The 17,146-nt window shown below is 35.8% G+C and overlaps 1 protein-coding gene across 1 annotated transcript; it reads right to left on the bottom strand.

The window, feature by feature from the left end:
- Positions 1-3,794: 3,794 nt before the first annotated feature.
- LOC124369688 (bromodomain-containing protein DDB_G0280777-like) lies at positions 3,795-12,131 on the bottom strand. The gene is made up of 3 exons (XM_046827740.1): positions 11,595-12,131; positions 10,528-11,437; positions 3,795-4,316 (listed from the first exon to the last, which is right to left on the bottom strand). The coding sequence occupies exons 1-3, from the start codon at positions 12,129-12,131 to the stop codon at positions 4,177-4,179; spliced, it is 1,587 nt and encodes a 528-aa protein (XP_046683696.1). The 3' UTR covers positions 3,795-4,176.
- Positions 12,132-17,146: the final 5,015 nt, after the last annotated feature.

Raw genomic sequence — 17,146 nt, 5'->3', positions numbered from 1 at the left:
TGCCTTCGTTTTTTGCCAAGAACCATCTAGGTCTATACATGTATCCCTGTCACCATCATTTTCTTCACTGTCTTGTTCACTACCTCAGTCATAGACTCTTTGGCTACTTCTACTACAACAGGAAACAGTACGTCGTATGTACCTGGAAAACCTAGCCATTGGATGTTTTTGCCAAGAACCATCTAGGTCTATAGATATATCCTTGTCACCATCATTTTCTTCACTGTCTTGTTCACTACCTCAGTCATAGACTCTTTGGCTACTTCTACTACAACAGGAACAGTACGTCGTCGTATGTACCTGGAAAACCTAGCCATTGGATGTTTTTGCCAAGAACCATCTAGGTCTATAGATATATCCTTGTCACCATCATTTTCTTCACTGTCTTGTTCACTACCTCAGTCATAGACTCTTTGGCTACTTCTACTACAACAGGAAACAGTACGTCGTATGTACCTGGAAAATCCTAGCCATTGGATGTTTTTGCCAAGAACCATCTAGGTCTATACATATATCCCTGTCACCACCATTTTCTTCACTGTCTTGTTCACTACCTCAGTCATAGACTCTTTGGCTACTTCTACTACAACAGGAACAGTACGTCGTATGTACCTGGAAAACCTAGCCATTGGATGTTTTTGCCAAGAACCATCTAGGTCTATAGATATATCCTTGTCACCATCATTTTCTTCACTGTCTTGTTCACTACCTCAGTCATAGACTCTTTGGCTACTTCTGCTACAAACAGGAACAGTACGTCGTATGTACCTGGAAAATCCTAGCCATTGGATGTTTTTGCCAAGAACCATCTAGGTCTATAGATATATCCTTGTCACCATCATTTTCTTCACTGTCTTGTTCACTACCTCAGTCATAGACTCTTTGGCTACTTCTGCTACAACAGGAACAGTACGTCGTATGTACCTGGAAACCTAGCCATTGGATGTTTTTGCCAAGAACCATCTAGGTCTATAGATATATCCTTGTCACCATCATTTTCTTCACTGTCTTGTTCACTACCTCAGTCATAGACTCTTTGGCTACTTCTACTACAACAGGAACAGTACGTCCCATGTACCTGGAAAATCTAGTCATTGGATTAGGTAAGTTCCAAACTTCACAAAGCAAACATACACTACTCTGACCTTTGCCAGTTGTTACGCATTACATTAAACCATCCTCCAGTTTATGTCATATAGAGTGTCATCAATTTCAAGTTGAGTTGAAGAATAAAATGTCCTTGAGCGTTCAACGGCAATTTGAGAAACCAAGTCCGGATTTTTTGAACATATAATTGGAGTTCAGATCCGTGTCAACTAAAACCCGTCCAATTTGTAAAGAAAACCAATGAAAATATTGACTCCATTACACTCATTAGGTCAACTATTTCACAGATACAATTAGAGCTCTAAAATTTATTGTAACACTCGAGGTGTTCTTCTAACTTAGATTTATAAGCACTTACTGATGGTGAGATAAGGCTTGTATTTGAAGCACTAGGTTTGGAAATGGGATTTACTATGTCTAAGTTATCATCACAATTAGATAAACCGAATTCCTTGTATTTACTTTTCTTCCAATGATTGTATCTCCGTTTTATTAATCTCCCCATGTCTTTACAAGGGAGTAACTTTACAAAGTCAAGGGACTCAGACTTACTCACAAACAATAATAAGGATAACACTTATGGAAAAAAAAACACAATTTTTACTCTAAACAGCTGATAGGGATTTTGCTTTTGACAACTCGTTTGTTGCTCAGTAAACAAACCATTACCGACCTGACAACACAAAATTATTGTGGATATGAGGGCTCCTACCGCATTATGTTTTATACGAAACATCAAAACTCCAAAACGTGCCAACACATTACAGCGCTTCATATAAATGTTTACATTTGACCGATTCAGTTCGAATTTCATTTTAAGTCATTTCTAATGAATAAGGTGACAATAAAACAATACAAATCAATCGATATTACTATATTATTTTGACCGTCCGACTCCCCTTTTAATAAAGTGGTATTGCTTGGCAACTACTGCTGTGTAACACATCAAATACCAAGAATAGTTAATGAATTGTATGACGGCTTGTGGTATTGCTTGGCAACTACTGCTGTGTAACACATCAAATACCAAGAATAGTTAATGAATTGTATGACGGCTTGTGGTTATTGCTTGGCAACTACTGCTGTGTAACACATCAAATACCAAGAATAGTTAATGAATTGTATGACGGCTTGTGGTATTGCTTGGCAACTACTGCTGTGTAACACATCAAATACCAAGAATAGTTAATGAATTGTATGACGGCTTGTGGTATTGCTTGGCAACTACTGCTGTGTAACACATCAAATACCAAGAATACTTGATGAATTGTATGACGGGTTGTGGTATTGCTTGGCAACTTACTGCTGTGTAACACATCAAATACCAAGAATAGTTCATGAATTGTATGACGGCTTGTGGTATTGCTTGGCAACTACTGCTGTGTAAAACACATCAAATACCAAGAATACTTGATGAATTGTATGACGGGTTGTGGTATTGCTTGGCAACTACTGCTGTGTAACACATCAAAATACCAAGAATAGTTCATGAATTGTATGACGGCTTGTGGTATTGCTTGGCAAACTACTTCTATATAAAACATCAAATACCAAGAATAGTTCATGAATTGTATGACGGGTTGTGGTATTGCTTGGCAACTACTTCTATGTATTAACACATCAAATACCAAGAATAGTTCATGAATTGTATGACGGCTTGTGGTATTGCTTGGCAACTACTTCTATATAAAACATCAAATACCAAGAATAGTTCATGAATTGTATGACGGGTTGTGGTATTGCTTGGCAACTACTGCTATATAAAACATCAAATACTAAGAATGGTTAATGAATTTTATGACGGCCTGTGGTATTGCTTAAGTAGTTTTTAGTATTTGATGATAAGAATTTGAATTTGTATGTGTGTTTGTTTGTATGTAAGGGAAGGGAATAAAATTGTATTTTTTTAGAACCATATTTTGTAAAGTAGTATTTTATTAAAAAGTGTGCTATTTTTTGTTATTTGTATTTTATTTACAGATTCACTATCTTGTCATCAATTATTAAAAACCTGTTACTTCCTGAAACTCATATTTTTGGTCGAAAGAGGGGTTAAAACTATCAAATTTTAATATTTAGCCTGATTACAAAGTTGCAAATTTTGTAATTTTAATCCCTTAGTAATCCTTTGAGACGTGATGAAATTTATTTTCCTTCAGGAATGCTATTTTAGAGGGCTGTAACTTTGAAATTAAAAAATATCGTATTCGAATATTGCAACATGTCCTTTTTATTGTGTTTTCCTGAAGTAATGTCGTGGTGCATGATTCCATCCACGGCAGCTGAGACAGACGCCCTGAGGCAGTGAAACACTATTATATGACACTCACACTTTGGCATGGAACAGCCGGCGTTGGCATGGAACAGCCGGCGTTTGATCCAAGCGTTCTTTAGACTGACATATAGAGCAGAGACATATTCGGCACTTCGCGAGGGCCATGCCCCCTTCAAAATGTTGAAACAATGTCATTTTATGGGAAAACTCTTAACCACCCTCGTATTGTAAATGTGAATGTATGAAAAATACAATTAACTTAACTTTATGGAGTAAACTTTGAGTATGAGTGAAACAAAAACTCAGGAGGCCCACTCCAAAAATAGTTCTGGATCCTCCCTTTCTTAAGATATGTTACGTACAGTAAGGTATTTAGCGAGAAGGCTAGATTGGTTTCGTACTATTGTCTCAGTGAGTGGGCTGCCGTGGCAAGTATTGGTAGTGTTACCACGGGTTGCAATATCGTACAATGATTAGTCAACAAGAAACTGTTCTTTTTACAGTACTGAACAATTTTATAACACATTAAATTGAATTAAATAAGTTTTATAGTAAAAAAAAAAACTAAAACACAATGTCACAGGTGCGTTACGGCCTGACGTATCTAATCTATTTTAAAGCCGTTACGACAGTTTTAAGTTCACGTTTGTATCTCAAAATCAATACTGGACTTGCAGTAGTATGTATAATGGTAATGGTTTTATGATACAAAATTATAAACCTGTCTGAAAAATTTAAATAAGGCTTACCTTCGTCTGACAATGTTGGTGTGTGTAATGTCACGTGATGTGGATTTATTTTGTGAATAATTCATGTCTGGGTTCGTGTCTGGATTCGTGTGTGGATTCGTATCTGGATTCGTGTCTGGATTCGTGTGTGTGTTGTGTGCGAACTTGTGGGGCTGTGTGAGACGGAATTTTGTGTACGCCAGAACCTGAAAAATCCATACAGTTAGAGTGCGTATTCAAAAATAAACAATACAAGTATGTTCCAAGCGGTGCTCCAAGGTACCGCCCCTAACCACCATTCTTACAACATTCTTCTAGCAAGCAGGTGTGAGAACGTGTGGGAGCGACGTTACATTGTAACAATACGAAATGTGTAGCTATCACATTAGCTGATATTTCTAAAAGGCTTCTGGATTGAAATCACATGTGATACTGTTGACTTGACATTTTGTACCCATCGCCGCTATTCAAAACTTCATTCTTCACCGGGTCCCATTCTAGTTACATGTTAGCTTACCATTATGGAAATCTTTAATTGCAAGATCTAAAGAATACTATAATACCTAACAAATGGCATGACTACTGAAATAACAGTATAAAAAAGATCTTCATAAAATTGTTGAAAAATCACGGAATGCTCTGATGACGAAACAGAACCAGAGGGTAACTCCAAGAAAAGCCTGCCTGGACTAAGCTAGTTTTTTTAGAACTCATTTAATACCGATTTTTACAATTTTACAAGTAAAAATCGTAATTAAATATGTAATCAATAGTATTGAAGATGTCCAGCGGTGTAAGTAGGGGATGAGAGGGATGGAACCCTCCTCCCATCCTAAAAAAAGCTCAGCAGATTTTAAAAATATTATATAACAGCAAATCAACTTGTTTAAAAACACGGGTGTTAACATTTTTACTCTAGATTTACCGATACCACTCTCCCACTATGTGGAGAGGACTTCAATCTCCCAAGATCAACCCCCCCCCCTTCTATATCCCGAAGACAAGTCGTAGTTACGCCACTAGTACCAGCCATTGAGTGTACACTAATCTAAAGTTATACTCTACAGCTATACGTAGTTCTGATGGAACATGTTTTACCATATAAAACACTGGAATAAACTCAAATGTGTTCATAAAGGAAGGAAAGTCTTCGAGCTGGTAACAAGAGTTTATAAGTAAATCTAATTTTGTACTTTTTTAGATTGATTGTGTATATAACGAGGAAAAAGTTATGTAATAAATTTCCATATTTTATAAACAAATAAATAAATATAATAAGTCATATAAATGTAAGTAAATATAAAGTTTTGTGGATGACTAAAAAGTATACACAGTGAAATAAGAAGTTGATTTGTATATTACTGTTAGTTGAATATATAAATATTTAAACCTAGTCCAGTCACTGTTAAGAAGGTGGTAAAAATAAAATATTTAATTTTTTTTAACTCAGTTCAAACCATGATTCCTACCCGTGTTATGGTTCAGTGTTATAGGATAATATCAGCAGACCTAGCAATTGACACGTATAAGAGTACCAGCTAAATTGCAAAACCAAACAGAATATTCTGATTGAGCTGAAATGCTGCAAATATAATACAACCCAGGTGGTACAGATTGTAATCCAAATTGGATTGCCTCAATAAACTCTTTAAGCCAAGATCGTTAAACTCGTGGTTCCGACAAATTATATTGTCCGGTTACATTTCCAAGTGGACTTTCTTCATGGGGGTCAGCTATAGCCAGTCGATATCAATCGAGGTACCCACCGCAGACACACGGGGTTGAAAGGCCTTAACAACGTCGATTACACGATATCACAAAACTGCTATTTCTATATGCGATACCGCAATATACTCCTAAAAATATTTACTTATATCTACATCATTTGATTAGATCACAACCATTTCCTGAAGCAATTTTTCGTTTATAACAAAACAGTTAGAAATACAGTACAGCAACACTAGTAGGCAACCCCACCTTTACAGCCCTATCGTGATACTGGCAATACTCAGACTAAACTTGTGACAGCCTCATTGTGACATTGGAAATACATCAGATCCGCCAGCAACTCTGTCTTGGCAACTTTAAGGTAGAATTGGGAATATAATGCCGAAACTGCAGTAGGCCTACTATCTCACCAGCCTCATTGTGACATTGGAAATACATCAGATCCGCCAGCAACTCTGTCTTGGCAACTGTAAGGTAGAATTGTGAATATAATGCCGAAACTGCAGTAGGCCTACTATCTCACCAGCCTCATTGTGACATTGGAAATACATCAGATCCGCCAGCAACTCTGTCTTGGCAACTTTAAGGTAGAATTGTGAATATAATGCCGAAACTGCAGTAGGCCTACTATCTCACCAGCCTCATTGTGACATTGGAAATACATCAGATCCGCCAGCAACTCTGTCTTGGCAACTTTAAGGTAGAATTGTGAATATAATGCCGAAACTGCAGTAGGCCTACTATCTCACCAGCCTCATTGTGACATTGGAAATACATCAGATCCGCCAGCAACTCTGTCTTGGCAACTTTAAGGTAGAATTGGGAATATAATGCCGAAACTGCAGTAGGCCTACTATCTCACCAGCCTCATTGTGACATTGGAAATACATCAGATCCGCCAGCAACTCTGTCTTGGCAACTTTAAGGTAGAATTGGGAATATAATGCCGAAACTGCAGTAGGCCTACTATCTCACCAGCCTCATTGTGACATTGGAAATACATCAGATCCGCCAGCAACTCTGTCTTGGCAACTTTGCAACTTTAAGGTAGAATTGGGAACATATAATGCCGAAACTGCAGTAGGCCTACTATCTCACCAGCCTCATTGTGACATTGGAAATACATCAGATCCGCCAGCAACTCTGTCTTGGCAACTTTAAGGTAGAATTGGGAATATAATGCCGAAACTGCAGTAGGCCTACTATCTCACCAGCCTCATTGTGACATTGGAAATACATCAGATCCGCCAGCAACTCTGTCTTGGCAACTTTAAGGTAGAATTGGGAATATAATGCCGACACTGCAGTAGGCCTACTATCTCACCAGCCTCATTGTGACATTGGAAATACATCAGATCCGCCAGCAACTCTGTCTTGGCAACTTTAAGGTAGAATTGTGAATATAATGCCGAAACTGCAGTAGGCCTACTATCTCACCAGCCTCATTGTGACATTGGAAATACATCAGATCCGCCAGCAACTCTGTCTTGGCAACTTTAAGGTAGAATTGGGAATATAATGCCGAAACTGCAGTAGGCCTACTATCTCACCAGCCTCATTGTGACATTGGAAATACATCAGATCCGCCAGCAAACTCTGTCTTGGCAACTTTAAGGTAGAATTGGGAATATAATGCCGAAACTGCAGTAGGCCTACTATCTCACCAGCCTCATTGTGACATTGGAAATACATCAGATCCGCCAGCAACTCTGTCTTGGCAACTTTAAGGTAGAATTGGGAATATAATGCCGACACTGCAGTAGGCCTACTATCTCACCAGCCTCATTGTGACATTGGAAATACATCAGATCCGCCAGCAACTCTGTCTTGGCAACTTTAAGGTAGAATTGGGAATATAATGCCGACACTGCAGTAGGCCTACTATCTCACCAGCCTCATTGTGACATTGGAAATACATCAGATCCGCCAGCAACTCTGTCTTGGCAACTTTAAGGTAGAATTGTGAATATAATGCCGAAACTGCAGTAGGCCTACTATCTCACCAGCCTCATTGTGACATTGGAAATACATCAGATCCGCCAGCAACTCTGTCTTGGCAACTTTAAGGTAGAATTGTGAATATAATGCCGAAACTGCAGTAGGCCTACTATCTCACCAGCCTCATTGTGACATTGGAAATACATCAGATCCGCCAGCAACTCTGTCTTGGCAACTTTAAGGTAGAATTGTGAATATAATGCCGAAACTGCAGTAGGCCTACTATCTCACCAGCCTCATTGTGACATTGGAAATACATCAGATCCGCCAGCAACTCTGTCTTGGCAACTTTAAAGTAGAATTGTGAATATAATGCCGAAACTGCAGTAGGCCTACTATCTCACCAGCCTCATTGTGACATTGGAAATACATCAGATCCGCCAGCAACTCTGTCTTGGCAACTTTAAGGTAGAATTGTGAATATAATGCCGAAACTGCAGTAGGCCTACTATCTCACCAGCCTCATTGTGACATTGGAAATACATCAGATCCGCCAGCAACTCTGTCTTGGCAACTTTAAGGTAGAATTGGGAATATAATGCCGAAACTGCAGTAGGCCTACTATCTCACCAGCCTCATTGTGACATTGGAAATACATCAGATCCGCCAGCAACTCTGTCTTGGCAACTTTAAGGTAGAATTGTGAATATAATGCCGAAAACTGCAGTAGGCCTACTATCTCACCAGCCTCATTGTGACATTGGAAATACATCAGATCCGCCAGCAACTCTGTCTTGGCAACTTTAAGGTAGAATTGTGAATATAATGCCGAAACTGCAGTAGGCCTACTATCTCACCAGCCTCATTGTGACATTGGAAATACATCAGATCCGCCAGCAACTCTGTCTTGGCAACTTTAAGGTAGAATTGGGAATATAATGCCGAAACTGCAGTAGGCCTACTATCTCACCAGCCTCATTGTGACATTGGAAATACATCAGATCCGCCAGCAACTCTGTCTTGGCAACTTTAAAGTAGAATTGGGAATATAATGCCGAAACTGCAGTAGGCCTACTATCTCACCAGCCTCATTGTGACATTGGGAATACATCAGATCCGCCAGCAACCCTGTCTTGGCAGCCTGAAAGATAATGTACGGAAATAAAAAAATACCCGAGCTAAGCTGATAAATCTATTCCGCCATCCACAAGATGAGAAAGTGTAACACAGGTTTCCCTTACCACTTACTCACGTCAAACTAAATAATTTCACGGTTCAATAGAATTTTGATTCATAACGCAAATTTAATATTTTATACAGGTAAGACAACGTGGAATATGTTTGGTAACTTTAATATATTTAAACTTTGAGTAATCTGTATCTGTTTTATTCGGTTGCTATTTTGCATACTGAAGAATCTTGAAGTATTAGAAAAAGTTTAATTTAATGTCAATTGTAAATTAATTCTGATTTTCCAATATTAATTTTATTTTTTCGGGGCCTTTCAGAATCAATGTTTCCATCATCAGCCTGATATTAGTTGACAAGTGATATCGAATTGTGTATACTAATCGCATAAAAAGAAAATGTCACATAGTATTATAATTACTATATACTTCGTTATATTACTTAAGTACTTTTAGGCAGCTATGTTTGTTCTATTCATTTTCTGTTCTGATGACAGAAAACCTAACATTGCTTATAAACGTAATAACAGATATGAAGGCTAAACAGTAATATTTGCTCAAGCGTTCTAAAACTAACTTACACTCTTTAAAAATTATAGCATTTTATGAATTTAATCTATGCTTTAATAGTGTTTAATCATGTTTATATACAAAACACGCTTTACTATTATTAACATTGTAAACAGTTGTATTAAAAATGCTCTTAACATTTCAAATTATATTGATAAATCGATAAATTTCTATTGTTCTGGTATTGCAATTATCTCTTACTTTTATTGTATAAATATTTGAAAGGAAATTTCCTTGATCCTGTTATTATTGCTATACATAATTACATAATACGTACAATAGGTTTTAATTGTCAAAGTTTAAATCAAATTTGCTTGATCCTGTTATTATTGCTTTACATAATTACGTGATACGTACAGGAGGTTTTAATTGTCAAAGTTTAAAGTATTAATTGCATAGCGTATGTATGATTTGGTTCTTTCTGGGAAATAAATTAGTAATAATATTGTTATGAAACATTAACATTAACGTATATTTATACCATTAACTCAAAATACTATAAATATCACAAAACTCTCACTTAACCTAGGGTACAAAAATCTCTTTCTTATTATTATTTTATTTATTTATTTTATTACGTATTATCTATTCTAGACTATACATATCACACCACTGCAATCCTTCGCATTTTTGTGATGTAGAATACGTTTTGGTAGAGCATATAAGTTTATATTAATTAAAATGGTTCACATATTATATTTTTTTGTTTTACTTCTTAATTTTTTTTAAATTACACCTTTTTATACTTTAATTATGCTAATCCCATACGTACAATTAAATCCGACTAGTTTATTTTATTTTTAAACATATAGTACACCATGTTTCAGAATGTTATTTAGCTAATAACAGAATACTTTTCTAAACCAAGTACGTTAGTAAATAATCTCAACGTTCATTCAAAAGAGAGCTGATATGGCTATTCTAACGTGTACGAGTATGTAACCTGTTTATGACTACTCTGCATATTTACTGACTGCAGATCCTGAAACTTGACCTGATTTATATTTGTCGTAAGCCGATAATGTAGTCTTCGGCCCTGGTTTAGCTGTTGTTATCATTGTCGGCTTAGCAGTTGTAGTTGGTGGTTTTGTAGTTGTTGGTCTTATAGTCGTTGTTGTAGGAGTTTTAGTAGTTGTTTGTGTTGATGGCGTTTCAGTCTGATATTCAGGACCTTTTGTTGTCTTTACAGTTGTAGGTGTTGCTGTTGTAGGTGGTGTAGATTCAATGTCGTTTGGTTTCATTGTTGTTGGAGCTTCAGTTGACGTCATCATAGGGGCTATATTTGTAGCTTCGGTTGTTATCGTTTCTGTTGCAGTAGTAGCCTCTGTTGTCGTTGTCGCTTCTGTTGTAGTTGTAGGTTCTGCTGTAGTTGTTGTAGCTTCTGTTGTTGTTGTTGGAACTTCTGTTGTCGTTGTAGCTTCAGTTGTAGTTGTAGGTTCTGTTGTAGTTGTTGTAGCTTCTGTTGTTGTTGTTGGCACTTCTGTTGTCGTTGTAGCTTCAGTTGTAGTTGTTAGGTTCTGTTGTAGTAGTCGTTGTAGCTTCCGTTGTAGTTGTTGTAGCTTCCGTTGTTTTTGTTGGCACTTCTGTTGTCGTTGTAGCTTCAGTTGTAGTTGTAGGTTCTGTTGTAGTCGTTGTAGCTTCCGTTGTAGTAGTTGTAGCTTCCGTTGTAGTTGTTGTAGCTTCTGTTGTTTTTGTTGGCACTTCTGTTGTCGTTGTAGCTTCAGTTGTAGTTGTAGGTTCTGTTGTAGTTGTTGTAGCTTCCGTTGTTGTCGTTGTAGGTTCTGTTGTAGTTGTTGTAGCTTCCGTTGCTGTCGTTGTAGCTTCCGTAGTTGTCGTTTCTGTTGTGGTTGTTGGCATTTCTGTTGTTGTTGTAGCTTCTGTCGTTGTGGTTGTAGCTTCCGTTGTCACAATATCTGTTGTGGTTGCAATCTCTGTTGATGTGGCTGCAACTTCAACAGTCGTTGTCTCAAATTCTGTTGTAGTCAGTGCTTCGGTCGGTGCTTCTGTTGTTGTTTCTATATATTCTTCTGTAATTGTCAAAGACACATTAATAGTCACTACTGGAGGTTCTTCTACGATCTCCTGTATTCTTTCTTCTGGAGGTGCTGTTGTAAGTACTGGAGTTTCTGTAGTTGTGTATAACGGTGGACTAGTCGTTGGTACTATTGCTGTCTGCAGTATTTCTGGAGATTCCGTATTAGTTGTTGTATTTTCCAATTCTTGTTCCTCCTTTGATTCCGTATTTTCTTCTTCTTTTAGCGTTAAACCTTCATCATTCTTTGGCGTAAGCTCTGGCTCCTTTGTAGTTTCTGAATGAATATCATCTAATGACAGTGACTCAACTTCTTTTAAATCAGTATTATTATCGAAGCCTGTTGGTTTTTCAATAGCAGAGGACGGTGTAGTCGTAGTCAAACTCAGCTGAGCAAGTAAATAGCAAGGACATAGACACATACCTTCCGGGAGAACTAATTTGGGAGCATCAGATTCTTCTCTCTGAATAATTTCATTGCTCATGTCTATAGCTGGCTCTTCAGTACTTGTAACTAAATTTGATTCTTCATTTTCAATATTATTTGGTACTTCAGTTTCAGACATATCTGGTTGATATGTTGTACTTTCTGTAAGTGTTGATGCAGACATTGTATTTTCGGAACTCGTCTCTAATTCATGACTTTTATTTGTAACTGGTTCCTCAGTTCTATAATTAACACTACCGTCGTTTTTATCTATTTCAGATGATGTATCTGTATTTGTAACTGGTTCCTCAGTCCTATAATTAACACTATCGTCGTTTTCAACTATTTCAGATGTTTTATCTGTATTTGTAACTGGTTCCTCAGTCCTATAATTAACACTATCGTCGTTTTTATCTATTTCAGATGATTTATCTGTATTTGTATTTGTAACTGGTTCCTCAGTCCTATAATTAACACTGTCGTCGTTTTCAACTATTTTAAGGGATGATTTATCTTCAACGTTTGTTTGGTCAGGAGAAATAGATTCTCCCACAGATAAATAATTCAATTCACTAGAAGAACCATTCTTGGATTCGTTTTTATTAACTTCAGAATGCAAATTGTCTGATGAAAAAATCTGACTCAGGAGATGGTGTATCAGCAGATGTATTTTTAGAAAAATCATCACTTACAACATTTGTTTGTAAATCAGAATTTAAGTTAGACTCAGTATTGTTTGGTTGTGGTGAAGATACTGAAATTGAATCTGTGCTTGTTTCTGTTTTAATTCCATTTGATTTGCGTTCATCTATAGGAGTCGATTCTGCTTGTGTTGTGTCATTAGAATTACTCTTCGACTCTTTTGTGTCTGATTCTTCTGAGAAACTCGACTGCTTTACGTCACTATTGTTAGGTGGCGTATTCTCGTTCGAAATAGTAACGGGTGGAGATGGAGAAGTGGTTTTCTCTGTGGAATCTGTTGGAGTTGGAGCTGGAGTTACTGGTGTTGGACATGAAGGTGTGTTTCTTGAACATGTGGATTCAGGTGCACTTGTCACAGGTTTTGGTGTGGATGGTGCTGCAGTCGTCTTGGTTGTTTTTGGACTCCACGACCCAATTAGAAGTTCCATTATTGAAATGGGTCGAGTTTGGACTGGAACCTGGAAAACCAATCAGCCTCTTACAATTGAATATTGCTTTTACTTATTACTTGCTATACATAGTCAGTATATCTTAAAGGAAGTGAACGTTGTATATGAATATAAAAGTAACTGAATACATGCAGTACTTATAATTTAAATGTATTTCATCCTATTACCAGAAGTTATTAAAACAATAATTTACCAAACAGTTTAATTATTGTTATGTTAACTCATTTCAAACACAATGTGTATGGGTTTAGTTAAAATAAACACCCGAAGAAGCTTTCGTTAAAAATTATCAAATTGCACTTTTCATTAAAAACGTCAACATAGTTTGTAAATCTAACAGTAACATTTATTAATTATTAAATGATTTTTTCAAACCACTACAATTAATTACTATAGTAAATTGATTCGTGGTGGTATTTAATCTTTGTGTAGAGTAGTGAATTTTCGTGCGACAATGGCAATAAGGAAATATATAAATTTGTAATAGATTGATAGTGTTCATTAACTAATTACAGCTCATTCATACGGTTTACAAAATCATAAAAATACAATATTTTTTAGTAATGCGGTTTAAAACGGATGCTGTATTCACTCTGGTTTTATTTCGTTGATTTCAAATTATCCAAATACTGAAAATCGTATTCGTACGTTTTCCAACTACTTCGAAACATACAAAATCTTTCAAAACAAAACTTTTGTCAAATTCAGTATTTAAATAAAATCTCTGAAAACAGCAGTCATTTTAACAATGATTTTAGTTATATTTTTTGTAAATACTTATGACTTGTGTCCAAAATTGAGTTTCAATTAACAATAATGTTTTACCTTTAGGGCCCTCCCTCCACTTAATTTTTTCTCCTCAATAAAAACTATTATTATTATTATTATATTACAGGCTTGGTATTCATTCAAGGTATCGACATTTTATTAGTATTTTTGTCTCAAGACCTTTATCTATCAGTACATTAAATATTTTCTATCGACTCCTCAAGGGCCAACGCCCTAAAGTTTATAATGACAAAAAAGTTGTTTTTAGGTCCTTTATCGATGCATTAAATTAACTTATTTTTTCTTAGTTAAAAATTATTACTATCGTTATTTTGAACGAATCTGGTCATCTATTATTAGTTTAATCTGCAAATTTAGAACTGAAACCAACTTAAGATCTTCATGTTTATTATTTGTACTATAATTTACTATTCAACTCCTTTAGAGGTTGTCTTTGAGGAGTCGGTTGAAAATGAAAGATTTACAATACTGAAATATACAGGTCATTAAATTAGTTGTACAATATTTAATATTTTTAAAAGTTAATTAAACGTGTAAATATAACTAATTTAAGTATAATTGTTATATAGTTTATAAAAACGGGATTAAAATTAATTCAAGATACTGAGAAATCTAAAAGTCTATATGTCACAAGAAGTGATCACAGATACAAATTTGTGTACTGTTTAGTGTGGTCCGTGTTACTAGAAGACTACGAGTAAGATATTGTTAAGGAAATTTCATTTCTGAAGCATTAATTTTAACCTTTCTTTATTTTTCTTGATTGTATTTTTAGAATTTTGTTAAATGTGTTCTAATGTAATACTAAGAATTTATTTATGCTTTCTATAAATCTTTTCATTTCTTATACTCATAAGTTTTATTGTTACTTATTATTATTAACACTATTATTATTAACGTTATCGTTATTATTAACAGGTGTCGGACGGTATAGACCACAGCAAATACTGTGTTAGGACTGGACCATTCTTATCTTTTCTTATTATAAATTGTATTTTCTTAATTTCGTTGTCACATTACTGGTAAAAGTAACAGTTATGAATATTGAGTCCTTTTTGGTGTGATTTATTTTTTATATAGAATAAATTATTACTATGATTAATAGCTGTAAGGTGTATTATTTTCATAAATGTCATCTTTACCTCTACATGTATATATTTTTACAATTTTACTTCAAATAATGTATCACAATAGCTTATACATCAATTTAAGATCTTTTATGGTGTTTCTGAAATATTTATTCGAATTTGAATTATTAATGCATATTTAAATAATTTGCAAGTTCATTTTATGATATTAAAATATTTGTATACGGATTTTTTAAACATTCCTATGAGCTTCTTATAACTTATTCTCTTTTGTACGAAGTAAGCAAGAAAAGCAAACAATCGTTATAAGCATTATTAAGATCTTTCACTGTCTTCAATTTATAAAATAACAGAAGTTCAAAATGCCCATAAAAATATGTGTACTACCAATAAAACTATTAGATTTATTACCCACTATAATGTGCGGTTCCCATCCCACCTTATCAATCCTCCCACTCTTGGGACCAATCCCCACAACAACACGTGTCCATAACCATCCCAAATACACAATCGGAAATCCTCGAGAAAAAATTAGGTGTGACTAAAACAATCTGAGTGTGAAAATAAGTCACAATAGTCTACGAGGTATTTCCACTCTCCATACAAACTTGGTAAACTCTCAATGGAAAACTCAAGACAGTTTGCGAGTCAATACATCTAGTTAGGCCACGTAATCTAAACAGGCACAAACGAGCGCTTTACCAAGCTAAAGCTACACCTTGGTAACTATACGCCAACATCTCTCCTTGGTTTATTGTGACGATGTAGATCTATAGAAAAATAACAAATCTACCACAGTACGATAACCTGATAAAGCACGAAGTCGAAACACCTTTCCGTGCCATCTCAGGTATCTTCCAGACCAACCACAAAAGGAACGTCCTCAATTTATCTTCAATTGCTATATCTGTGAACTCCAGTTCCTCTTCCATACAACTATAGCATTACCTACAAATTATGCAACTGTATCACACATAAGTTTGATAAGAAATAAAGGAATATCGTCAACCAGCATTGACTGATGTCAAATGTCAGTGTTCGAAACATTTAACGAATGCATATATTCTGACATGTTTACCATCTCAGGTTCACCGCAAAAATCAGCCTTCATCAAACGAATGCGACGTACTAAAGCACTCTCCAACCTTGCACAGCACGATGGCTGTTACCCTCTTCATCATAATTGACATTTGGGACAGAGATTGAATCCTCCCGAAATTTGTTAATACATTTCTAAAAGATAGTTAGATTAGGGAATAGCATAGTGTTAATTAAAGTGGTTCAACAGCTATTTGAGCAATAGACATCTACTACTATAAATAACATGCAGAAAAAACAAAATAGTTAAGAAGATGCAGTTCACATCTCTGCTTGTTAGTTGAGGAGTCCCGCAGGGGTCCGTACTTGGTCTTGTTTTGTACATCCCAAATTGCAAATGATCTCCAAAAATACTCACAAGATCTCTGTGATACAGTCATATTTCCTGATGACACAGCACTAATAGTAACAAATAAAGTCAAGCTTTGGCAAAACAATACTGCTCACAAAATGATTTGGTACTGAATGAAAACTAAACATATCAACAAAGTTTTTAAACGACCCGGTCACGCAATCATCAAGATAGACTGCCAAAACTCTTGAGACAGTGGATTCTAATAGGTACTTGGGAATAGTCGTGGAAACCTCACATAAACTAACTTAACCAAAAACTAAACTTCAGTCTCAGTGTAATTATACATACTGTGTGACAAACATTACCACTCAGGAGGCTGCCATTACAGTTTATTACTCTTTGTTTTAATCTCACCTGATTTCTGAACTGATATTCTGAGGAGGAACAAGTGCAGAGAATATTCAGAGCGCTGATAATTCGATTTATTGGATTACTAAAAGGACATGAACCCCGTAACATCTGTAGAGAAGACAATAGAGAACTTAATATTTTGGCTGTAATGTATCTCTAAATACTCCTCTATATATATATATATACGATCCTTTACTTAGGTAAAAACCAGTCTTGCAGATCTACACAGCTTCCTCACCAGAGGCACACTCCAACTTCGCTCTCCAGACACATCGTCTGAGCCTATCAGAGAAAAAGTCTTCCACTAGAGGAGCGACCTTGT

This window comes from Homalodisca vitripennis, chromosome X (assembly GCF_021130785.1).
Source record: "Homalodisca vitripennis isolate AUS2020 chromosome X, UT_GWSS_2.1, whole genome shotgun sequence".
Classification (NCBI taxonomy): Eukaryota; Metazoa; Arthropoda; class Insecta; order Hemiptera; family Cicadellidae; genus Homalodisca; species Homalodisca vitripennis.
Note: the sequence above shows the minus strand (reverse complement) of the source record. Positions and strands in the feature narration are given on the sequence as shown.

Bases quoted from the DNA above. Each gene is read 5' to 3' on its own strand.
- LOC124369688 (XM_046827740.1), bottom strand. From the start codon at position 12,131: ATGTCTGAAACTGAAGTACCAAATAATATTGAAAATGAAGAATCAAAT. The intron at 11,438-11,594 runs GTAGTGACTATT...CAGATATTGTGA, and splicing joins AGATCGTAGAAGAACCTCCA to CAACGGAAGCTACAACCACA. The intron at 4,317-10,527 runs GTCAAGTTTCAG...TGGATTTTTCAG, and splicing joins TTACGACAAATATAAATCAG to GTTCTGGCGTACACAAAATT.